Below are 26,746 nucleotides of genomic sequence, written 5' to 3'. Positions count from 1 at the left end.
CAATGGTACATACAATGGACAAAAGATGGAAGGAGGCCAAGGGCATGTTGTCAATCACTAAGTATGTAGCTATGATTAGATTATCAGATAAGGCCATGTTTTTAGATTTACTTTCTGCTAAGAAAGACTTTCTTTTTGCACATTTCCCTCCATAGTTTCCTATGCAACCCAATTGCTTTTGCTCTGTTTTGAATCATGCCCAGAATTCTTGAAGGGAAGTGGATCCTTCACCTCCGCTTCTCATGCATTTTCCTCATTTGTTATCGGGAAACTGATCAGTCATTCAAACTATCAGTACCGGGAAACGTTTCCCCTTTGAACTCTTGTATGTTTAACATTGCACAGAGCATCTTACAAAAGTATCCCCATTGCACTGCATTGTATCACTATCATTTTACGCAGAGGATCTTTGGTTACGTTTTTATGTGCCTAAAGACAAGCTGGTGGCAGCAGTTAGAGTTTTTGCATTATTTCTGGTGTGCACACACACACACACACGCTAACCACATATTGCTACTGAATGTGGCTAATGCCCCAAAATGGCTGTGCCATGAGAATTTTCGCTTGTTCTTTGGCCATATTCCAGTTTTGCCTTCTTTCTGCCCCTTCAGGTCAGTAATGTCCTTGTAAGGTCATGCACTTGCCAGGGAAAGTAAGAGTGTGTGTGTGTGTGAGAGTGTGTGTGAGAGAGTGTGTGCGAGAGAGAGTGCGTGTGAGAGTGTGAGTTGTATGTGCGAGTGTGTGTGGTTTGTGTCCATGTCCTCATACCAGGAAGGGAGCTGGGACTGTCAAGTACCACTCCACATCACTGCTGCCAGAAAGTCTGCTACTGCGGCAGATGTCCAATCAGGGGCAGCGGTATCTGGTCTTTGCATCGAATACCATTGCATCGAAATTTTTCCATCTAAAAAATTGCCATCAAATGCATTTTAAAGGGTAAATAAACAGGGATTTTGGCGGGGGGGGGGCAAAAAAAAGAAAAAGAAAATGCATTCAATGGAAATTTTTTAGATGAAAAAATGTCGATGTAATGGCATTCGATGCAAAGACCATAAACCAGGGGCAGCTACTAGTTTCACAACTACTGGCTGTTTGGAGTAGATCTGTACCATTGGTGGGCTTGGAATTGCTTCCAGCTCAGATTTTGGATAAGAGGACTTCTGCAGGTATTCAGATCTACTTTGGAGCCAAGAATCCCTAAAAGAAGAGCAGACCATTGATGACCCTAAGTCGACTCCTGAAGAGGCCCAGCATACCTTCCAGTGCCCGGCCTAGTGAAGCTCTGCTCCTCTGCCTGATCTTCTAAGACCCTGGAAGGTGATTCAGCCCTTTAGTGGGGCCAACTAGTTGTGATGCCTTCTCAAGGATCCAGCCCTCTGGAGACTTCTGAAGTGTTCCACAACTGCGGAGGACTGACCAGCTCTCTTGTTGGCTGTTGTGCATTAGTCTGAAACGTTGGTGGTCGCCAGCTTGTGCAACAAGTCACCTTCTTCCAGAATTACAGCTTCCTAACTTCAAGGGAACCTGTCGTAGAGCAGCTCTTGTCACCGCAACTGGAAGGACAACTGTCATCACCTGAAAACAGTGATTGTCACTGGAACTCACCTTTCTCCATCCTGTGAAGTGTCCTAAAGAGGCCTGCATTGCTGGGTTCTGCCTTTCTTCAGAGAGGGATTGCATCTTGCATTTACACGCAACCAGAAGAGTCCTCAAACCTGTAACTCCTGGGCACCTCTCACCAAAACAAAGGGTGTAAGATCAAGCCCCCCCCAGATGATCCATAAAGAAATCAGAGTCAGGGGGGTCAGCATCAGTGTTATCCTCCCCACTGTCCACAAAAGGATAACATTGGTAACACGTCCCTTTGTCTCCATTCTCCCCTCCACTCACCTTTGGTCATCCTGCACCTAGGTTAGCGTTGGATCTGGAAGAAAGGAGTAAACTTATCTATCCTTGGGTAAATTGTTGTTGAACGTTTTTTTAAATAGTTTGAAACTAAACACCTCCACAAGCACATTGCATCCTTTTTAAAGAGAACATACCTGTATTGTATTGCACTTGTCATTTAATATAGCGCCTTTCATCCATTATTATAGTCTCAATGTGCTGCTGGTGGGAACGCCCTCGGTGACCAAAGTCCAGCGTGTAGGACGTCAGAAATCTATGTATATAAAATGCTTAGATATGTTTCCATTCTTAGCTGATGCAATGCATCAGTGTTAGGTTGCCCTCTGCTGTCCAAATGACAAGGTGCACCTCTGTGTGCCCTTCCACTTCAACACCAGGTACCATTATAACAAACAGAATGAGCACAGTTCTGCGCGGCCACCTTCACCTTCCACTATTGCAAACATTCAGAATAATTTCAAGTTACTTCTTTCCATCCCCATTTCTCTTCACACAGGGCATGGCGGTTCCAGTGTCAATGAACAGTTAATTACAGGAATCAATGCTGCAGTCTAAAAAGAGCGAAAGGCTGTAGGATGAATACCTCCTCAAGAGCTAGAACTGAAAGTAGGTGCGGTTATTATGCTACTATGCAATCTCATGCCATTACGGGGACTCTGCAATGGAACAAAATTGACTATTAAGCGTCTACAAAGACACATCATAGAGGCCCATGTAATTGGTGGAACTTAGATACTGTTCTTATACTGCACATACCTTTCATTCCATCTGATGCAAATATGCCTTTCAAATTCAAAAGAAGACAGTTACCTATACATTTAGCCTTTTGAATGACTATTACAAGCACATTGTCCCCTTTCAGGAAGTGATCAGTGGTAATTCTGATATTTAAGAAGGGGGACAGATGTGACCCTGTGAATTACCGACCGATATTCACCTTTACGATCTGCTGTAACGGCGTGTTACGCCGGGAACGGCTAGTTGTTTTAATTGGAATGTGCATGTTTAATGGCGTTTTCAAATAGGCATCAACAAATGAATAACAAACAGCAACTGCAAGACTAGAAGATATGATCAGTGGTCAAAAGCAACTTTAGAGTGTCATCATGGTGGGCCACCTGGGAAACACCTAGAGATTTGCCTATTAGCAAACTAATAAAGGCCTCTCCATTTAACACAAAACAACCTTTGGTTTGCTTTTAACAGTGATTAACTCTAATGCACCTGAAGGCAGCAATTGCAGAGTGCACCTCTGAACCAGCTGCTAGATCTGCTGTCTAAACATGCATGCATGCAGAGATGAGACATCTATCTTTTGTCAACTTATGTTAGAAACACTTATATAGCGCAACAACCACCCACAGGCTTCTTGGCGCTGGCAGCAGAGTGAAAGGCACAGAAAAATAAGAAAGGCAGCTCAAAACCGATAAGAGTTTAGAGTTTTCCTACAAACCAGATGTTAGTCCATAACAAAGAAGTGACAGGGGATGAGAGTTCCAAATCACAGCAGCTGCTATGGAAAAGGCTCGGCCACCTATACAGGAGGATTTTACCCATGGCACTGATATCAAACATGCAGTGGCAGAGCAGAGGGACCACGTGGGAACATACAGGCAAAAAGTAGCCTGCAGATATACTGCACCTATGCCATAGAAAGCGTGATGAACCCGTAATAGCGATTTAAACTTAACAGGCTTAGCCACCGGAAGCCAGTGAAGATGATGTAGAACAGGAGTAATATGGGCCCGCCTAGGTGTTCCGATAGCAATTCTTGATGCAGAATTCTGCAGGCTTACGCAAAATAAACTCCAGTGTAACAAGAAGGCAGAGTCAAGACACTTCTAGGTGGGTGGGTATTGAGGTTCCAGTGAATATAAATACCTGTAAAGGAGCAGGTGCAGTGTGCCAGAAGACCTGCACATTGAGTAGCAGAGAGACCAGAGCATCATATCATCTGTACTTTGAGATACAGCCGATCTGTGTGTGTTCATCTACATGCAGTGGATTGGTGTATCACAACATATCTGTACAGAGAGAAAAAGTTCCTGTACAACTGTTCAGATGGCAGCGCAAAGATCAGTGTCCAGTCACCAGGCAAACAGAGGTGAAGTTGAGACAATGGGCCTCATTACGAGGTTGCCGGTAAGCGAAAAACGATGCCGGTAATGGATTACCGGCCTCACTTACCGCTCCGATGCATCACGACCCGTCAACCCGCTATTAGCGGCACCCTAAATAACAGTGCCACTAATAGCGGCATGTCCGCATACACGCGCCCCTCAGGGGAGCAAATACCGGCATGCCGGTAATATGAGGTAATCCCAACCCACGCCGACATGCAAATACCGGCATCACAAAGCCGGTATCCACGGGCTGCGCGATGCCACCCATACAGGCATCGCGGACCACCCGCAAACAGCAATCAGGATACAAGGCAACTGCCACAGGTGCACACAATCCCCACAGGTGGAGTCAATGGAGGCTGGGCCAGTATAAAATGAGCACACCCACCCACCACACCCCTTCCAATACCAAAATGCTACCACTAGCTGTTGCAATCATGGCGCTGGAGGACATGCCCATACTGCTACAACTACAGCAACAACAACTACAGCAGCAACAACAGGCAGCACAGAGGAGAAGGAAGGTGAGTCAGGCCCAGCAATGCCACCAGCACAGCCAGCAGTGCCTCACAGGCAACCACCAATCCCTCGCACCAGACCCAGCCCTTTTAACCTAACCCCTGAGCAGGTCCACACCCTGTACCGATTGGACCGTGACACCATCACCACCATAGTGGACATGATACAGAACGACATTGCCAACCTCATAGCAATACGCACTGCCATCCCCCCGCTACTAAAGGTGGTGTCTGTGCTCCACTTCCTGGCCACAGGACCAACACACAGTGGGCCAGCTGCATGGCATTTCACAGCCACTATTTTCACATATGTTGAACCAAGTGCTGGATGCCCTCCTGAAGCACGCAAGCAGCCACATAACCTTAGCACGGACTGCCCAGGAGATAGCCAACACCAAAGTAGGCTTCCATGCATTGGCAGGCATGCCCAATTGTGTTGGTGCCCTCGACTGCACCCATGTGGAATTGGTAGTCCCCTATGCCATAGAGGTGGTGTACCGCAATCGCAAGCAATACCACTCCATCAATGTGCAAATGGTATGTGACTCCAGCAAGATCATCACACATTGCTGCGCCCGATATCCCGGATCAACATGATGCCATGGTACTGCGCAACTCCACGCTACCCCGTCACATGGAGCGACATGCTGGACCACATGCCTGGTTGCTTGGTGAGTTGCACAGCTGTCCCATGGCAGTGCTTTGGGGTACTGATGTGTAGGGATGCATAAGGGGGGGGCATACTCCAGGTGGAGGGGGCATACTCGACCTGGGTGGCAAAGGGGGGCATACTCCACCAGGGTGGGAAAGGGGGGGCATACTCCACCTGGGTGGCAATTGCCGGTGATTGGAGAATGCATGCAGAGCTAAACACTCCTGACCTGAACCGGCCAAACAGAACATGACATCACTGGGCCACATTGCACAAATTATGCATATCGATGACAACAAGTAAGAGGCACAACCAGGCCACCATGGTGATGGCAAGCAATACATTAATGAACAGGATGGCAACTGAGGCAATGTGGTCAGTGTGACCATGCATAGTGAAGAATGAACAGCATGAATTGGAGGCTAAACATTGTTGCAATACCACAGCACATCTGCCTCAGCATGCATGATTACACCCTGCATCATCTATTGAACGCCATCCAGACTACCACACCTCATGACAGTATAGATTGCATCTCGGTGACATTTTTGCATGCGTACAGGGACATGTGTATGCCCACACCAAATAGCTGCCGCCATGACTGTGCTCCCTGAAGGTGGCAGTTCAGAGTGACACACACCTATTTGTATCTGCTTGCAGGTGATGGAGGATATCCCTTGAGGCCGTGGCTACTTACCCCTGTGCGGAACCCGCAGAACAGCCATGAAGAGGAGTACAATCGTGTGCACACCCATACCCGTGTTGTGATTGAGCAGACCTTTGGCTTGTTGGAGACGTGGTTCCGCTTCCTCAGCAGGTCTGGTGGGGCAATACTATATAGGCCTGAGAAGGTGGCAAAGATCACCATGGCCTGTGTCATGCTGCACAACATGTGCATCCAGAGAAATGTACCACTGCCACCTGACATTGACATGCATGGCCCGGGTGAGGATGATGAGGATGGAGACGGAGGTGAAGTAGCCCCCCTGCCAGTACGTGATGCACGGGATGGCCATGCTGTACACCAAGCACTAATTCATGAATACTTCTGAAACACAGGGACTATGATAGACATGTGTCAGTGACACATTGGCTCCATGTGTACATGCACACTTGTATTGTTGGGAGTTGGCCACTGAACACAATCACACATTAAATGTACATGCACAAAATGAAGAATGTCCAGCCATTGAATTTTTGGCACACAACGGGTGTATTTTTCAAACAGGCAACAATGTGAACCCCCCCCACCAGCCCCCAGTGAACTCCCTAACACACCCTACAAACCCCAATAACCCCCAGTGAACTCCCTAACCCACCCTACAAACCCCAATAACCCCCAGTGAACACCCTAACTCACACTACAAACCCCAATAACGCCCAGTGAACTCCCTAACCCACCCTACAAACCCCAAAGGTACTCTAATGATTGTTCCCTTCATCAACAACCATGTGTCCAATGGCCATTTTTTGGCCAATCTACTTCTTGGCCTTTTTGGTATTCAGGGGTGGCATCTCAGAGTGCCCTTCACTCCTCCGGGTCATCCGCATAGGGCTTGTGTGGGCTGAGGTTTAAGGTGTTGTAGCAGAGGACGTGTCAGAAGCAGGTTCCACGCCTGCTCCAGGGCGTGGCCGCTGCATATGGAGCAGGATGGACGTTAGCACTTGCATTACTGCCCCCAGACAGTCCATCATGACGACTGCAGATGCGTTAACGGCAGCAGTGTTCTCCCCAATGGCATTAGCAATGGCCCTCCTGGTGTCCTCCCCATCGGCAATATACTGCCGCATTAGATCAAGCATTGACTCCTGTCATGCCTCCACCCTTGACATGCGAGTTTCAAAGGTGTTGGTGGTAGCCCGAGTGCTGGTGGTAGCCGGGGTGGTGGATGGCGCTTGTGTGGGGCCCACATCCAGGGTGCTGTCCTCCTCGAAGAGGCACATGTCGGAATCTCCGAGGTCGGAGTCGTGGAGGCAGGGATCGTCACTGCTGTCGGCCTCCATATGGGGTGGGGAGGTGGTCAGGGGACTTGGGGTGGGTGTAGTGGACATGACTGACACCCGCGGTGTCCACATTTGCATCTGCAACGTCCGTGGTTGTTAGTGGTGCAGGAACGGAAACCCCTCCCACTGTTGTGGGTGGCTACTGCTGGTCTTGATGTGTGTGGCCCATACTTGAAGCAGGCGTCTTTTGCTGGGTTTCAACCCGGTCTGGCACACTGTGTGTTGGTCTGGCCTGTTTCTCTGGCTGGGGGGTGGTGGTGGTGGTGGCCCTTGTCCCATGGCGTGATGTTGATGCCCTTGCGCCCCTCTCCTGACTGGCATCTTCCTCATCGGTGCCTGGGGGTTAGAAGAGACGCAGGTCATCAGTGATGGTGTCAGATGCCAGCGACATACTATTGCACTGCGATATATTCATACATTCATGCATCCATTTATTACAGGGGTGTGGCAATTAGTGTTCTGAGGGGGCATGTAGGCCATCAATGCATGGCAGGTGGCATGCCATTGATATGGGGTCTGTGTGTTGAGTTACATGGGCATGGTCATGTTATGTTGCCCGTGTGTTGGGATTGGCACTCTGCATGCATTTGTGTGTGGCAGGTGTGGCACACATTATTGACTGGATATGTTGATTTGGGTCTGGGACATGCATTGGCTTGCCTAGTCTCACTTCCACGTCACTTGTGCTACGTCATGGTTTCCTCTACAGGGATGTGCGTGGTCACTCACCTCCTTATGTGGATGATGCAGCGCCCATCTCCATCCCTCCGAATCCCTCTGACTCAGGATCAATGAATGAGCTGGCAGTCTCCTCCCAGGGCATCAGCTTTGCTGGAGAGTGTGGCCCCCCCGCCTGTCACCATGGCCGTCCTCCTGTTGACTGCCAGGATGTTCCTCACCCTCAAGCGGAGGTCGTCCCACCTCTTTCTGCAGTCACGCACAGTGCGTGGGGTGGTCCCCACGGCCGACACCCTCTGGGCAACCTCCTGCCAGATTTGCTTTTTCTTCATCTGGGCAGCATGCTTCATGTCATTTGACTTGATTATGTCTGCATGCTGGGCCAGAGTGTCCGCCAGCATGTTGAGCTCAGTGTCAGAGAAACGCTGTTTCTGCTTCCGGGAGGGGGGGGGGGTCATCTTCTGGGTAGCCTTGGACATCCTCAGGGTTTTCTGACGCTGCACGACACGAAAAGACTGGTGGTTAGGGAGGATGGCAATGGATTGTGTTTTTAAAGATGGCCGCCGGCCCATTTCCAGTTCCTGCGCGATGACGTTATTTCCGGGTCCGGTTTTGCAAACCCGGTATTAGCATGGTGGTATTACCGTGCCGGTATTTAGGGGTTGCTCCGAGGCGGTGCTGGTATCAGCGGGTCCCGCGATGCCGCTATAGGGGGTTGGAGGGCCTTTAGCGGCATGCCGGTATTGCCATTACCGGCATGGGGGTTCGCACGTGCCCGCGCACTCGTAATCACCTGCTATTGGAGGGTTCATACGAGCACAAACCCACTCTTACCGGCATGCCGGTAGTTAACCCGTTTTTACCGGGCTACTCGTAATGAGGCCCAATATCTGTTCCCACAAGGAGAAGCAAAGAATAGAGGTATGAAGACACTATAACTTGGAGGGGGCATCGGAGGTGCGGACATGTCTGCAGAGGAATCTATGACAAAGGGCAAATTGGATAATCCAGGCACAGAGGGAGGAAACATGAACACAAAGTGGGATCAAGATGAAGGCTACCATCATTAAGCGCACAGTCCTGCCGGGGGATACTTTCACACAAAAGGGTGGGAGGATCTCACAGAGACAGGTCCCAAATTGGACAGATACTCGCAGTATGTATACCAGAAGATAACTAACTCACAGCAGCAGCACCTGCTAAGACAGTGGTTTCTTCAGAGGCCAAATCTGTACAGGTACACCATTTCTAAGTCACAAAAGGCATTTGGTGAATCATTGTTACAATAAAAAATACGGCAACAGTGGAAACTTCAGTATACACCATAGTATTTCAAATGTGTGCATAACAAAAATATGCTTTCATTATTTTCCACAGATTCAAGTTGCAATAATTTGTTGTCATTATTTAGAAAAAAAGAAATAGCAGAAATCTGCTCCAGACATGATCTGTCTTTGAGCCGCACAACAGTGTGAATAATTAAATGCACATATTTAGGTGCCCAATATCCATGTTGTCTTCAAAGCACTGCTTCTGCCAGATACGACCTTGTAGGCTGGACATTCAGCACAAGAACTCCCCGTTAGCGTTTTTCAGGGAAAATGGATGTAGCAGGTACATGTTCATATAAGATGTGCCATGCAGCACATTAATGAAGGGTGCAAGGCAGCTTTTCTTCCAGCAGTGCGAGATCTTCACCTCCTGTGGTCTGCTCCAATGGCTTCAGTCACACTGCTGAAGCCCTGTTGCCTAAAACGAGAGGATTGAAAGCATCAAGAGCGCATTGTCGGTGCTTCCAAAGGCAAAGCATTGTATATTACTACCACGCAGCATTGCTCAGAATGACATTGAGTTGGCATGTAATATCACGAACAATCACACACACACACAACTAAGCTTTCTTTTTCTTTCTTCAGCAAAAATGATTTTTAAAAAACTAGCTGTGAAACTTTGTTACCTGGACTGCAACAAGGTCGTACCAGCGCCGACATGAAATGTTGTCGGGGTAAGAGATGTGATACCACTAGGAGCTGCCATGCCCTAAGCTAAGGAAAGAGTATATGCAATTAAGGAGGGATCACATTACTACAATGGAGAAAGGAGGGGCAATGGCAGGCATTTCAAAGCAGAACAGCAAATGTTAAGGTCTACATAATTTATCATTAATATGACCGCTGCATATAAAAAGAAATAATTCTTACTAAAATGTATTCTTATTAAGATGTTATAAACACACACAAACAAAACAATGCGGCGGGTCTTTCAACTGTACATTTTTGCAGATACAGGGACTAGAAATGGGTAAAATGCAAAATAGGGCGGTGAAGATAAACAGGGTGGAAGATTTAGGTTAAAGCTAATGAAAGTAGTGCAATGGGAAGCAACCAATAAATAAGATGGAGAACACTGATTGATATAGAAGCACGAAATCAAAAAAATGAAAACTAAGCAGAGTCGAACAGTTATTAATAAAGTGTACGAAATGTACATGGATACATTTGGACACTAAGTATCCTGGGAAATATGTTGATCAATTTTAAAATTATGAAAACATAGAATTTCAGTTTTTTGTTGTTGCAAAGAACCGAGTTACAAAACTAACGTGGGTGTCTGTCATTTCTGGGCTCAGTTGAACATAACGCACTCATGTTTAATACCATGGGAATGTGTGCTAGGGACCACAGCCGCTGCACCCATTCCCACAAGCAATGGCACTCTGACCATGGCCATTAACAGCCTCACTGGGACATCATTCAGCTATATGCATGGCCCTTCATACTGTAAAGGAACCTCTTCAATACAATCGTGTTTCAGAGTACACTTACTTCAGCAGGGCCTCCAGTTCCCGTTTCACTCGGCTCACAACAGGCGGTCCCTGGTAAGTGAGGGATGTATATAACTGGACCAGCGATGCTCCTGCTTGTATTTTCTCAAGAGCATCTTGACCGTTGCTGACCCCGCCTACGCCAATGATAGGAACCTTTCCTAAAAAAAAAAAAAAGAAAGAATGGTGCCGATTGTTATACAAGACAAAAAAATCATGCACATTGTACCCATTTTTATAGCCTAAAAAAGAAATCTCCACTCAGTTTAAGGCTTAATCGTCTCTTTCAGGGCCTACACACTGGAATCAAAACGTGTACGAAAATGTCCTGACATGAATAGATTTTTAGTTTTTGGAAACCAACCAGAAACTCAGAGGCACATAGATACAACATGCCGGGCAGGGAGCTCCACCAAACATGCTCCTAACCAGATCACCTGCCAGCTTGCCTTTCTCCACCAGGGTTTAACCCCCTTCAATCTGCAAACTGGAAGACACACTGCAAGCTTGGCTACTTGGTCTCACAGCTTCCACTCTTAGTAACCCAAACATACCATGAAATTACCACCCTACACAGCTATGGAACTCGTCCAAATTTGCAACCAAATTGCCTTAAACCATCTGCTCTCAGACTATTCAGGGAAACAGAAGCTGATCTGCGCCCCACACCAGTCGCATAAATGAAAAACAGACTGCTAATGAAAACAGGCTTAAAAGTGCATGACATTGCACTCCTCAGAGGGTGCTGAAATTCTCAGGTGAGCCAATCACCACCAAGGTGGGCTCTAAACTGGACATTAAAGCTAAAGTTTTCAAGCTGAAGAGGACATACCAGGAGCCTGAAAAACAAACCTTACCATTACAAAAGTTGAACCGCACAGCAGCAGAATGCGGAGGAGCACTTGATTTAAAAGAAAAAAACAAAAAAAAAGATATGCAGACAAACACAAGCACTAACACGCCTTAACACCAAGCACATGTGGCCGAGCACAGCACTAGTCGTTCTTCTCACAGCCTTAATCGGCTGCCCTTGCCTCTTGGTGGATGCCACAGGAGCATCAGTGTGAAGCTTTGCCTCACTGACCAAATCATTTTTTCTTACCCCTCTATCAATGCCCATAGGAGCATGCTTTAGGTCTGCAATGCCAGGCTCTATTTTTCTGGGGACAAGGCATACAAGAGTATGTAACCAGGTTGCTCAGTGATCTTAAGCTAGTTGCATTCAAGGCCTCGTGTAGGGTGTAAACACTGTAATGCAGCACATTGTTAAAATGCATTTACAAAATCAACCATTGGGTGGATTTTAGGAGGCCAACCTATTATGATGAATAGGAAATGCACTGAAGTCTAGCCAAACTCAAACAAGATAGGTAGCAGAATAGCAAGGCTTAGATTCAGGGGGCGGGGGGCTGTAAGAGTGGTCTAGGGCTACAACGAGACAGAGCACTCCAATAATTCAATTTAGGCAGAGAAGTACAACAATTTACAATGCTTTATTAGGCCTTTAAACTACAGACTAAGCAATGAACCCAGTAGGCAAGTATTGTCACAAATATACTATAAAATACTTACATACATTCACTCATGAGAGAAGATAGAAAAGCATCTGATTCAAAACTAGTGTAATACAGGTAAGTAATCAGATTCAGAAAACACAGTATAAATACTTGACTATTGTGGTCGGATTGGAGACAAGTATTGCATCTATTCTGTTTGCTATTGATGCATTTTCAACTTGTCAGATTACTGTAAATTCAACTTTCAATTGGGGACAACTATTTAACTTCACAGGAAATATTAATTGCTCTTACCTGTGCTGTCTTGTGCCCCCTATTTTTTCTTTTCCTTTTTTCCTTTCTTTTTTGCCTTTTTCCCTTCTCTCTTTCTTGCTTTTTCTTGGTTATATAATTTTGTTCTTGAATATATATTGGGCATTATTTTGAGATTGGAATTTTGTTTTTGTGCATTATGTTTCTGAATTACTTTATGCACATCGTGTCCACTTTATACTACAGGACGCTTACTAGATCAATATGCACTTTAATTGGAGATATCCAATATTGACTGTTTTTATGCTGTTTTTATTATGATCTCAGCACTATGTGTAATGTTATTAGATATGTGTACATTAAAGATTGATTGATTTTATACTATCATTGACCTGGTCTATCCCCTCATTGAGCTCCTACATAGAGAGCAACTTATCCTGTTGATTTGCTCAATGGTATGATTCACGTGACCCCCCCCCCTTCTCTCTTGTTACTTAGACACTTAAGTGCAACACTAGAATAGTTCCCTAATGTTTAGTAAGTCGAGTCCAGAGATGGATTTGGGCCTAGTGCCCTAAAGTCATCAGTTGCAAAAGATGGGAGTACTACTGGATTTGGACGATGGCAGTGGTTGCGATTAAGAGTTCCAAAAGTTTGGAAAAGTTCAGGTAAGTAACACTCTCAGTCCCACTGCACTAAGGAAGCCTTAGGAGGCGATCCTAGACTAGACCAGACCACCAACGATCAGAGTCAGGCAAGAGAGCGGTAGGGCCTGGACTTTACTCACACGTAACCCTATGGAAGATAGGGGCGAAAGAAACTGGTATGTTAATTTACCCCTTTTAATCAGGTTTTCCCAGAGACCACTTCCAGAATCCATTTGGGCCATGTAATTCTGTGCTTGGTCTTTCAGAGAGAGGCACAGGGTTCGTTGTTGCAGGGGTCTGTTACGGACGCAGGAATTATTTCCGGTTGGACTTGATACCTGTATGTTGGCTCCAGGGAATGTCCAGCTAATCATGATTGCAACGAAATGAAGAAGACTTTTGCGGTGCTGGCGAACTTAGGAGATCTCCAGGGAGAGAAAAGGATAGCATTCAACAGGAGTCACCATGATCAGGCAGGGACAGGCGATGTTTGGTTGGTGAACAAAGGAGCTGGCCCTTCACAACATCTGTTTAGCCTGGAAGGCTGAAGATGCTGTCGCAGGTGTCTTGCATTACAAGTTGAAGATCATCCAAGTTTTAAGGAAGCACTCAGAACAGCCTCAAAGTAGCCCAGGAGAGAGCCGATTAGTCTACAGGGTGGTCCAGAGACATTTCCGAAGCTGAGCAGGCACATATCCCAGAGCAGGGGTTGAGACTGGCCGTTCCGACAGGTCCAGGGGTGTAAGCACCAACAAGGGGCTTCTTGAGATCACGATAGAGGAGCAGAGCTTCATAGGGACTTGGCTGGAGGCAATGTTGGTCATCTGCAATTGTCGCCCTTGGGTCGTCATTGGGCTGCACCTCCTCGTAAGGGTCTTGGCTCAAACAAACAATGACCTGTCGAATGGGTGCCGGAGTCATCCTTTCATCCAAGGTCTAGACTGGATGCATGCTTAGGTCCAGCAAAGGCAAGGATCTGCACCCTTCAAACTGGCAATGGCTATCCAATAATGAATAACCCCATGCCACACAATTGCCCCAGCAAAAGACACTCAAGGGCAAGGATGTGAACTGAGACCAGACAGTCACAGCCCCCACTTCCAGCCACACACATAGACCACCACTTTGCCAAAGAAAGCAGAGGCTTTCCCCAGGAAAATGAATTGCATATATGAAAATTGCGGACCAGAGAGGGCAGGAAAAAGGCCAAAGGACAGGAGAAAATGTCATAGTGTGCTAATTTAGACTATATGGTACTCTTTACGGCATTACATGGTAAAATGCAAAAGTGCAGGAGTAAGAAAGTCAAAAACACGGTAGACGAATATCCCTTGTCTACCGTGTAGTTTGTAGGTGCAGAGTGCTGTGAGAACCTTTTGACCTTACTGGAACCCACATTTTGAAGAGGCAAAGAGCTAGCATGGCTTGCCCACCCCCATGCTGACTCTTAAAAAACTGGAACACCTTCCCTCATAAACAAGCTCGAAATGGACTTCTAGAAATTCCAAAAATGGAGAAGAAAAGTGCCTACTCTAGGTAACAAGGAACACACGAGCTCTCAAACTAGACTTCAGCAAAGTCGATTCCAGGTTGACGTTTCACATGTCCCGATTGATAAATAACCTTTATTGCCAGAAGGTGGGTGTTCCCAGTTCCCCAGTGGCTAGCCTTGGCAGAGTCAACTGTATTCCACATTCCTTGTTGGGGGACTCTACGGAGGCCATGAGGCTGCATAAGCGCTATAAAGAGGCAAAAAAAATACAAAATAAATACATTTAAACTATAAACATGCATGCCCTGAAGTAAAAGGATACAGGATCCTCCCACTGATTGTTATTTAAAAAACATGTTTAGAGAACATATCCAGGCTCCCCCTACCACTCAGCAGCCCGATTAGTGTTTATGCCACAGGGTGATGACACCAGCAGCTCTGAACAATAGATATGATATGATATGGCATTTATAACGCGCCTATACACAAGATACATATTGGGCTTCCTATGGGCCACACCTAAAGGTACTTGTAATAATAAACCGTTACCTTTAGTGAGAGAGTACATTTCACGGACAGTCTGAGTTGCCATATCACGGAGTGGTTCACCACTGAGACCACCAATCTCATTCTTCTGGGCATTTTGTAGGCTAGCTGGCCGACTCACTGTGGTGTTCGTGATGACCATTCCATCAATACCCAACTGTGGAAAAGAGCAAGAAATCAGTTAGAGTGAGTCTAGGCATTAGGAGGCACGTGGAGTTCTAAATAAGCATTACTCACAATTTGCATAGCCTTCTATACTCCTAGTTCATGAAAATATCAGCATTCAAAACTGCAAGTTCACCATGGTCAGTCAGAACACACTAAAGGGGAAATGGACAAACCCTGCTAAACTGAGTCAGATTAAAGACATGGGGTGCTACCTTGCTCATCTGACTCTTTGGACCAATCTGGGCGTATTCTCCATACCCAGGGGTTGGGCCACAGCATCTGGAAGCCCTCATTTAGCCCCTACCCTTTTTTTTGAAAATCAGATGTTATTGACATTTAGGTTATAACATCATATAAAAACAGTCATAATACACCTAGTTTCAATTTTAACATTTCCCTCTCTCCCTACCCCCCATTTAGCCATGGACCGTTCATTTGTTACTACATCAAGAGTTGGAAGCACTGTACATCCCTTCACTTCCCGTTCAGAGTAGCTCTACTGTTTACGCTAGAACAATGGGCACATCAACCTCCACTTTTCATTGTTCATCACAGACAACATTTCCCTCAGGCACACTGCCCCCCCCCCCCCACATACCGTGCGCTACCTGGTCCCTCCATTAGAGGTACACTTTTCAAAAAAGTGGAACCACATTCCTTCAATGTTCAACCTGGATTCATCTATGAGATGGGTTAGAAACTCCATGATGTAAATCGCACAGACTATGGTGACCCACTCATTCTCCCCTGGCATTCACAGACTTTTCAATCTTTGGGCCAGGTAGCACCTGGCCGCCACCAACATGACCTGAAACATATGATCCTGTGCCTCACCATGGTCCTCCTCCACCCTGATCCCAAAAAGAAGAAGCCACGGGGATAGGGCCCTCCTTTACCCATCCACCCCCTTTATCCAGGACAGGACCTCTTTCCCAATACGCCTGCACTACTGGACATTTCCACCACATGTGTACATAGTAGCCCTTTTCAATGACAGTTCCAACAATGTGGGTCGCATCCCTCCCTCATCCAGGCTATCTTCTGTGGGGGATAGTGCCATCTGTGCAGCCGTTTCAGAGCCTGATGGCGGTACTGGAGTGAGGCTGTTGAGCGATGGGCCTGTCTGCACATAATGGTCCATCTTCTATCATCAATAGCCCCCCCCCCTTAGATCTTTCCCCCATTGCAACTGTGCAGGCAGAGGATCCCTCAGAACTGCCAGTAGCAGGAGTTTATAGAGTCTAGATATCACTCCCTTGTATCCCTTTTGTGAAATCAGGAATTTTTCAAATTCTGTTAATTCCCTCCTGAGGGTATCCCCCCCCCCCCCATCTATCTTCGGTGAGGACCCCCTTTAGTTGCAAATAGGGTTATCTAAGCCCAAGGCCTCCTCCAGCTCCTTTAATGACATGAAAGTTCCCCCGACCCACAACTCTCCCGCCCAACTGAGATCAGTCTCATACCACTGTTGGAACGCAAGCAGTTCCACATAGACCTTTAACACCCAGTAAAGGGTGTCGCAGAACCCTCCCCGGGATGCGTGGCTTGGGAACCCATAGCCACTCATCCAACGTGACTGGGGCAAGGACCTCATTGTCCATTGCCACCCATTGCTTCCTAGTCCCCTGAGTAAAGTGATCCACCAAAATCCTCAACTGAGATGCCCTATAATACATTTCTAGGTCCGGGAGACCCACTCCCACTTCCTCCTTTGGCCTTGTCAATACCCCGTAGGAGATGCTATGCTTTTTACCCGCCCAGAGGTAACGTAACAGGACCCGTTTAACCTCTACCAGAAATGGCTTGGACACCAATGTCGGCAACATTTCAAACAGATACAAGAACTTGGGGAGGATTACCATTTTCACAGAGTTGAGGCGCGCCATCCATAAGAGCCCTAACCCTGCCCACTGCTCAATATCTCGCTTCACCGCCGACCAAAGAGGAAGGAAGTTACTAGCAAAGAGGTCTCCAGGGCTTTGTGTCACCTGAAACCCTTGATGACAAAACCTGTCCCTCTGTATTCTAAAGGGGAGTCCCTCCACATATTTCCATTCGGTATCCGATAAGGTTTCTGCCATGAACGCCACGGACTTCCCCAGATTATCCTTGAAGCCCGAAAAGGTGTCTATACTGCTCCAAGGTTCGCAGCACACGTGGCACCGTCTGGGATGGTTTGGTGATGCAAAGTAACGCATTGTCCGCAAACAAGCTGATCTTGCAATGTGTGTCTCCCACACTTACCCCAATGATCTCCTCATCCTTCTGGATAGAAGCCGCCCACCGTTCCGTCACCAATGCATATATGAGCGGGGATAGGGGCAGCCCCGTCTCATGCCCCTCCCCAGGGGAAATAACCCTGATTCATTACCATTCACCACTGCCCTTGCCGAAGGGCTGGAAATCAAGGCCGAGATCCAACCCAGCCATCTCGGGACCACCCCCAGAGATGCGAAAACTTCCCCCATGAAGGCCCAGCTCACCCTGTCGAATGCCTTTTCGACATCCAAAGGTAACAGGAGAGCTGCCTCTGCCCGCACAGCCCTCGAGTTCAGCATGTGGAGGGTCTTTCGCATACTGTCTGCTCCCTGTCTGTTCAGCACTAATCCCACCTGATCTGGATGGATCAACCGGAGGAAGGAGTTTCTCCAGACATGTTGCCAGGATCCTAGCGAAGATCTTTGCGCCCACATTTAGGAGGGAGATGGGCCTATATAAACCACATTTCATCGGGTCCTTCCCCGGCTTGGGTATCACAGCAATCAGGGTCTGAAGGAATGTCAGTGGTATTGTGTCCTGCCCCCTAATTCGGTTAAACAATTTGGCCATTAGTTTCACCAAGATGGATTGGTATTGTTTAAAGAAATCGGTCGTATAGCCACCCCTCCCCCACCCCCCTGGGCCTTTCCTGCCCCCATCATGCTCCCTTCACCTCCTCCGATATCTCCCCCTCCAGGGCCTCTCGTTCCGAGTCCTTTAGTTTGGGAAGGGAATGCCCAGCCAGGTAGTTATGGATGTCCTCTCTCGACTCCCCCTGCCGTTTAGTGTACAGTTTGTTTATAGAAATCCGCAAAGCATTCTGCTACCTTCTCCCCTTCTTTACACATCCTCCCCCCTTTGTCCCGTATACCTCCCACCCTCCTCTTGCTCCTGCAGCCTCTCGGTCTATGTGCCAACAGGGTCCCCACCTTGTCCCCCCTTTCGTAATACTACTGTCGCATATACCTCATCTTCTTAATCACTTCCCCAATAAGAACCGTGTGCAGAGTCTGCCTTTTCTCTCGCATTTCCCCCCAAGAGAGCCTCCTGATTCTCATCCTTACAGGTAAACTGTGCCCGCAAAGACCTCAGTTCCTCACAAAGTCTGCCCTCGATCAACATTCTTTCCCGCTTCCTTCGTGACCCCTCCGTAATAAGGAGGCCCAAAAGGTGGCATTCACCGCTTCCTACACTACCGTCATCTCAGTTTCCCCATTGTTGTTAATCTCAAAGTAGGCCTCCATTTCTTTCCTCAGGAATTCTTTAAATACTGGGTCCCTCAATAGGGTATCATTACATTACCACCTATAATTTCTCATGGCCCTTGGCGGTTGCCAATCCACCACCAGCAGCAGCTCGTGGTCCGACCGGGTAATAGCCTCCACACGTGGCACCCCTACATCGCCCCGTTCCGCTTCTGATATCAGTAAAAGTCGAGTCTTGTGTACGTATGATGCGGGTGAGGAGAAGAAAGTATAACCCATTGGGCCCGGCCACGATTTACGCCACACTTCGACCCAGTAGTATTCCTGCAAGAGGTCTCTCATGGCCAGATTATCTTTTGTGACCTCTTTCACCCCCGTCCCCTTTGCCGATCACCAGTCTAGTCGAGGGTCATCTATAAGATTAAAGTCCCCACCTAGGACCATGGCTCCCTCTGCCCACTCATCCATTACCCTGAACACCCGGCGTAGAAACTTTAGCTGCCCATATTGGGCGCGTAGAGGGTGGCCAATGTAATCTGCGTACCCTCACATATTCCCTTAATCACCAGGAACCTCCATCCAAAGCCCCTCTTGGTCTCAACCTCCGTGAGGTGTAATGATTTGCCCAAGAGTATGCCCACCCCTTCCTTTTTAGAGGATTTATGGGAAGCCCAAAAGTTCCTCCCGATTCCCTTCCCCTTTATTGTCGATTCAGCCCCCTGCCTATAATGTGTTTCTTGTAGTAAAAGGACCACTAATTTCTGTTTGCGGAACATGTTGCTAGTAAGGGACCGCTTATTTTGCGAATTCAGGCCCTTAACGTTCAGCGTACCCACCCGTCCTTCAATCATCGTTGCTAACCCTGTCCTCAAAAGCTTCCACGCGTCCCAATCGGTCCAAAGCCTTCTGTAAAATGGAGATCCATGGCTTAACCTGTCTAACTCCTCCCCTTTTACTCCCAAACCGCACCTCACCCTCCCTCAATCCCCCCACCCCATCACCTTCCTTATCCCTCACCCTTCCCTCCCTACCTCCCTCTCTCCCTGTTGAGGCGTCTGCCTCCATCTCCCAGGATTACTGGGATTGGTCAGCGAAACAAAAGGGGCTCGTCCCCTGCCCCAAGTTACTTGTCTAACAGGGATCCTGCTCCCCCACTCATCGAACCATTGCATTCAGTGTGTAACGGCAGCCCCGGGTAGGTTCCCCCAAGTCTCACCCCTCAGTCCCCATATCCCTTTCCCGGAACAGCATTAAAAAATGTTTTGGCCCCTCTCGGGACCAACAAGAGGCACAACCTTACAAAACAGTGTATCGTCAGCCTCAGCGATGTCGGCTCAAACCTAGAAACAAGAACAAGCCAACTGTGGCAATTTATCTGGGCAATATGTTCACCCCTCGGCTCCCCTCTGGGACAGCAGAGCCCACATTATTGTGCATATCACTCATTAGGCAGTTCCGTTTCACTTTATGTGACCCCGACGGTCGGCAGGGGGATGTTTAGTTTTCTGAAATTTCTGAGTCCCTTTCACACTATGTTTCCCCCCGGCCGTGACCGGGCCCCTAGTACCCCGAGTGGGATCCAAGTCTCCCTCGGGCCGCTCCCCTGAGAGGCCCGCACGGCCACCAACCAGGTCATCTGTAACTATTTGGATGTCCTCCTCGGCCACAAGGTGATGCCGCTCCCTCTGCCACTCAAAAGCCAGGTAGAATGGGTGCCCCCAACGGTATCTGACCCCCTTCTCTTGTCGCCATTTGGTGAGGGCCCCACATTTTTTTTCCTAATCAGCAGTGCGAGGGCTGAGAGATCCTGAAAGATTGCCACTCTGGAGTCTCCATATTGTATGTCTCAAAGATTCTTTGCCTTCTCCAGAATCCTGGCTTTGTCTCTACATTAGTGTAGCCGTGCCAGCACTGACCGAGGGCCTCTCCCATCCTCCCCCCGCCCAATGGACTCTCTCCATCATGTCCGCTTCTCCAGCTTCTGCTCCCAGGACGATCCGTATTATGTCCTGCACCTTGCCCTCCAGACCTAGCGGGGTCTCGCCCTCTGTCTCCACCAGGCCGAAAAAGCACAGCTTATTTCTCCTCTCACGGTTCTCCACATCGTGCACTTTAAAGCGGAGCTCCTCCTCTCGACGCTGTATCTCCATGAATCTCACACCATCTCTGTCTCCAGGAGGTCAGTGGACATTTGATTGTTCTCCACCCTGTCCATCCGGTCTTCTAACGTGGGCACCTTAGCTGTGAGGTCAGTCAGTTTGGCTCCCATCTACGTTCTCATCCCCCTTATCTCATCTAGGATCGTCTGGATGTTGTTTTGCATGGTGCCCATATCCGGCATGGCCAGTGGGTGGGGTGGGGACAGTCTCCATCTCGTGCCTCCTGCCTGGAACTGGTACTTTGCCTGGGCCTCTCTCCAGCTCATAGGTCACCGTCCCCCCAGCTTTTCTGTAACCGCCGGGCGTTTGTGGCACAGTCACACCGAGATGTGAGTCTACCCCCTGAGGTCTGCTTCGGTGGATACAGGTGGCGAGGCCCATTAGCGTGCTTCTGCGTCCTCCTTTCCACTTAGCACCAGCTGCAAGTGACCTCTCATACAATTCTTCAGGCACAGGGCTCAGGGGCCACCGGCTACCCCTCTCTCGGCCACTTGATCCCCTCTGGTGACGCCCTGTGTTGCAGCTGGGTGAAAGTGCCCCTATCGGGCGGTCAACACTCACAGGATTGTCCTCCAGGATAGCCCTACCACTGTCCACCTCCCGCACTCCTGTTGTAGGCAAGCCTTTTTCCCCCCCTGACTAGGAGCGTCCTCCTGTCAGTGTAGCTCCAGGTTCCACGTGGCTTCACCAGTAGACCATCAGTCCGCAGGGCATTGGGGGAACTGGTTTTGGCTTTCGCCTCTGTGTGCAGCTCTGTAGTATCTCCTTAGACTTTGGGGTAAGGTGGCCCCCATTGCCAATTGACCCCTCTGAGGGCAAGGGTCTTCCAGGGTCGTCCCCTCAGGCAGCCTCTCCCCCAATATGGCTTCCCCAATGTCCCAGGCGTGCATCTGTTCCTGATGCCCCCTCCGGGATGTGATACTACACCTCCCCTGTCGGTCTGTGGGGAGGTTGGTGTCTCCTCTACAGTGTCTGCGCTTCTGGGGCTTTGTCCCAACCTCTGCTGATCAGTTCAACTGGGTAGGCGTCATTTCCTAGGTTTAGGGGCACCCTCCACTGCAGCAGGGCCTGATCCGGTCTTCAGTGCACTCCCCAGATTATCTATTCTGGGATGCTGGATGTTCTGTTACACTACCCCCACAAATCAGTCACTGGTCTGGGCTCAAAGGGGGTGTCTCAAGGATTCAGTGCAGCCCTGCAGGGTCACCCGTGCCTCTCCCCACCAGCCAAAGTCCAGCGAATGCGGGGCAGTTGGGCCTCCCACCCCCTGCTTTTGCCAACCTTCAGGCGTGAGACCCTCACTTTCCGGCTCCCAGTCCAGTTATGGGGGCACCAGGCCTGGGGGAGTCCCCTCTGGCCATCTGCCCTGTCTTGGCGTGGGCTCGGCTCCCATGTCATGGAGGAAGACTTTGAATTACTCTGCACCGGGGTGGGTATGTGGACCGCAGTACCACCTCACCTTCTTCACGTGGACCCCCTTAAAAAGTGCCCTGGCTGCGCTCCCACGAGGGCCCGGGCAGGAGGGGGCAGCCCTGGTTAGTGACTTGCTTCCGTGATACAGTCCCAAGGGCCTTCCTCCGGTGCATGGGTCACCAACATGGCAATCCCCAGAAAGGGGGGTCACAATGCATTAAGTGAACTGGCAGAGTGGATTGACTTGGATTGGGGAATTGGATTTGGCGTATGTTTTGACACTGTGAGCATTACATTCAGGGGTCCTTTCTGCTGAGTTTTTGAACGTCTGCCCCCTAAATCTCCCAACCGCCAATGTATCGGCTGCATAAAGCATTCGTGTTTTACACATTGTGCAGTCAGGCAGCATATGGACTGGGAATTCAGGAACGAAGTCTAAAAAAGTCCATGAGCTGAAAATGCTGCACCATTAAAGGGCCTGAAAATATACCAGCCAAAATTTCACAGTAGCCTGTATTCTTGCCGTTCGGACCATAATGTATTTTTCAGGAAATGGCGCATTTTCGGAGGCCTGCACAAAACAAGTAAGTCCCACACAAGCTGCACCAGTGGAGGGGAAAAAATACATTTACAGCAGGCAATGTCATGTTTTTGTACTCATTCGACATGCTTTTTGGCAACAGGCCATGACAGCTTCTTTTTTAGTAACATGCGTCAGGCTCTCAGTGGCAGGAGATAATGACACATTGATGGATTAGCCTAGTCAGATTTCATTTAAACCTCACCCTGTTACACCCTTCCATGTAGTGGTTTTCATGGTACAAGTTTACAATTTCCTCTTTTAGGGTTTCGTAAAGTGCTGCCTTTTGTTTAACATACCTCCTAAAAACCTACATGTTCAGGCTTGATCATTCTTACCCTATAGCGGTACAGGCCTTGCTCGGAAACGAACTGCCTCAACACATGTTTGGACACCTTCAATGCCTTCCAAGCTGTTGCAGGGGAACCACCAAAGTCATCCTTAATCTCAACGCTCCACTACCTCGGCATCGCCTTGACTCAGATGCCGAAACTCTGCATCTCTGCATCTGAGACATGCCGAGCCTCCTAGTTAGAATCCCTAACTCGACATAGTCACCTGGTCACCTGCTTCTTCAAGCTCCCAGCTGATGCGGTAGCAGTGTCCCAATGCTGTGTTGAGCCAACCAAGTCCATTTGCAGGCAAGGCAAGTCTCCACATCTCCCTCCCTGAGGTCACCGAGACTACCAGCTGCGCCGACCCAACACCTCTTGCCATTCCCAGTGACTTCAATCCACAAGCCAACACCGCTGCCAAACAGCACAACATAATTGGGACCTGCTGCCACAGATCCACGACTTTACCTCGGCACATTGCCAAAAGTGTCTGGACTCCTGGTTCAATACAGAAAAGCATGGCTCAATACTGTCAAGCCCCAAAGACAAGAATACTCTACAGTGAAGAGGCCCTGCCCCACTGGTCTCTTTTTGCTACTTTAGTGACATTTAAGCCACTTCTTTTTGCCTTTTTAATTCAAAACATTTTCTAGACCAATGGCATTGTGCCAATTGAGTGCCATAATACCCCTGCTCATCTACCTGTAATGCTATTCCACAACAGCTTGTATTTTCTGTGTTTCATTACAGGGGTGCTTTTGCTTGTCATTGTAGATAGCTATTTGCATCCTTACTGTTTAAAAAAAGTTTGCTAGGCCCTTGATTGGACATTCTTTTATTTTGGAGTCTTTGTACTATTGATGTTTGGGTTGCTATTATTGCTCCTGGTTTAGTAGTAGTGTGGGGCTGCGTATGCACTTTAGCCACTACTCATCCCTGTGTTCCTGCAGACCAAGTCGTTTTGTCACAGTCGTAGTATGCTACTGTGCCATTGAGGTTCCTGCCATTATCCCACATAATTCAACAAGTAGAGTAAAAGAACAGGGAGTGTTTTTTGGAGGGTTTTCTCTCTTGAGCTGCTCAAAAGTAAGCATACATTGACTAGAGTACCTAAATCCACTTGGGCTCTTTATGGGCTATTTATTTCTGTTGTGATTGGTGAGACAGAAAGAAGGAACATCCAGTGATATTGGATGGTTGTCTGGTTGGTAGTGAGGAGTCAGGCATGTCTTGTTTTGACTAAGGCCATGTGGTGGGATCAAGTTTGGTCTGGGTGTTGTTTAGTCAAGGATATGTGTAGTGTTCTCAGGGTTGGATTACGTTCAGCTAAGCTTGGTTTATCAGCCCCGGCCCAGTAGGTGACTTGTGTTCAGTGTTATAACATGTGTGTAGCCCCCTGTGAAAGGTGGTGCGAACAGTGTGTGTGCAACACAAAGGCAGCAGTTTGTGGGTCCCCACACCTTGACACGCTGGTCATACCACTATGAACCAGTACAAGGAGTCTGAAACTCCAGTCAGGAAAGGCCTGTCCTAAGAGCAGGTGGCACACAAACATTTATGTAGGCAGTAATAGCTGTATTTTCATTTGAGAAGAATGATGAGAAATACCATGCTTTAAATGTATGTTAAACTATATGGACAGCCATGACTTTGCAAGGACAGCAATGTGCTTCGATGCACAATGACTCAGCAGAAAAGAACTTTCCTCAGCTTAGAACTCTGAAAACCCTCCGATCCACCATGTCTTCTCAGCCCCCACCTTTGCCATGTGTTTGCTTGATTTTCAGCTCAGGTGGAACCTTCATGTTGCAAACCATTCTTCCTGCCACATGTTGCTCTCCTACACTTTGCATTGAGTTGTTTTCAGACTTCCTGGCGCCGAGAAGGAGGTGGATGCCACCTCCTCTGACCTGATACTGTGCTGGAAGTAAACCTAGCATGTGTGAATGTTGTAATTGATTCACATTAGTTTATCATAAAACATTGTCATTGTATAACGTTGTTACTCATGTTTGGATTTACATCATTTTTATTCCAGTCTCACTGTATTTCCAGTCATAGATTTTGTTGAAAATGTATAGTTATTGCAACCTTACCGCCGTTTATTAATTGGCACTTCCTTCCTGAACCCCCCTGCACCTGTCCTTCGGGTGTTCCTAAACCCTTGAAGTGCTGAACCACTCTCTGGTTTAGCGTGCCTTTATTGTCCCTTTTATTGAGTTTGTGATGACAATTGAAAAACGTGAAAACTTGTAAACAATCAAGCAAATACGGAACAATTGTTCAGTGGCACATATGAATACAAAATTCATCTAGATCGAGAAAGCAAATGCAAACCAATACATAGTCATATGTAGAGCTTAACCATAGTTCCCCCATTTTTCCAAAATCTTCCCGTTTGTGCCAGACGAATTTTGAAGAGCACCTCGGGATCTCCACACCATCTCCATTATTGGCAAACTGTTGTCCAATTCACGCTGCCATTTAGAGATTTCATGCGTTTCTTTTGCCCTCCAATTCATGGCGCTATTGCGCTTGACCACTATCATTGCTTTGGAGGCAGAGATTTTCATAATGGGAATAAGCGCTGTCTCGGGTTGTCAGGAATGGGCTAGGCAAGCGTTCTAGACATGCGCTGGTGGACTGCAATCCAGAACCTGTGAATTTTCAGGCACAACTTGACTGTATGATACAAGGTGCCAATTGTGATATGACACCGCAAACAATAAGGGGACGCAGCACGACCACACTGCAATTCCCTGTTGCAGTACACTATGTGAAGTATTTTACGCTGCACCAACCTAAACCGTGCCGAGATAGCCATCTCTCTTGCTGTCATCAGAGCTTCTTGTCATTCCTCCACACCAAGAAGTCCAATATCACACACCCATTTCTGTTTGGGGCTAGCCATAGAATGACAGGTAAACTTGAGATTGCCTTTTTGAGAATTAGTTCAGTGTTCAGGTTGGCCTCCAGCGGGTTCTGGTCAGGGCATTCGTAGTCCACTTTGAATTGTGCCTGCATAGCATGCCTAAATTGGGTATATCGTAACCAGTCTGCCAGTGTCAGCAAAACTTTGTTGTAGTTCTGGGAACGTAAATAATCTTCCCCCTGAGAGCACATGCTCCAACAGAAGTATATGTTTCCCGCCATCAGTATCTTGCAAATTCTAGTTTCTTGAGTTTGGGCAGATCCAGATTGTTCCAGAGAGGGGCTCTCAGGATGACTATACCCCGCCTGTGTGGCGGTTCCATAAATGTGAACAGGCTGCCATGTGGCCAATGGTCTCTGTAATGCTACCGTGTAGTGCTTGGAGTGGGTCGGCTGGTGTCAGCCATTCATGTTCTATTCCGGCATGTGGGTCTGAGGGGTCCTGGATGTCCAGGGCAAAATTGAGCTGACAGATTTTCATACGTGCAGCCCGGTTTAGTAGGAATCCGTTCTGATCATGGTGGATCGAGCAAGG

At 48.0% G+C, this 26,746-nt stretch overlaps 1 protein-coding gene across 5 annotated transcripts in view; it reads right to left on the bottom strand.

The window, feature by feature from the left end:
• Positions 1–9,194: 9,194 nt before the first annotated feature.
• Positions 9,195–26,746, bottom strand: part of DHODH (dihydroorotate dehydrogenase (quinone)) — a 186,294-nt gene continuing 168,742 nt past the window's right edge. For 2 of the 5 annotated variants that reach the window (XM_069635501.1, XM_069635504.1), the window contains exons 7-9: positions 15,165–15,318; positions 10,709–10,868; positions 9,195–9,632 (exon numbers count right to left, since the gene is read on the bottom strand). In XM_069635501.1, coding sequence (XP_069491602.1) covers positions 9,578–9,632; positions 10,709–10,868; positions 15,165–15,318 — 369 coding nt within the window. In that variant the 3' untranslated portion in view covers positions 9,195–9,577. Of the gene's footprint in view, positions 9,633–9,840; positions 9,929–10,708; positions 10,869–12,184; positions 14,863–15,164; positions 15,319–26,746 lie in introns of those variants that run through there. The other 3 variants (XR_011283334.1, XM_069635502.1, XM_069635503.1) reach the window with 3 other exon arrangements.

Source organism: Ambystoma mexicanum, chromosome 1q (genome assembly GCF_040938575.1).
Source record: "Ambystoma mexicanum isolate Mex_15411 chromosome 1q, UKY_AmexF1_1, whole genome shotgun sequence".
Taxonomy (NCBI): Eukaryota; Metazoa; Chordata; class Amphibia; order Caudata; family Ambystomatidae; genus Ambystoma; species Ambystoma mexicanum.
This window is presented reverse-complemented; position numbering and strand designations above follow the sequence as displayed.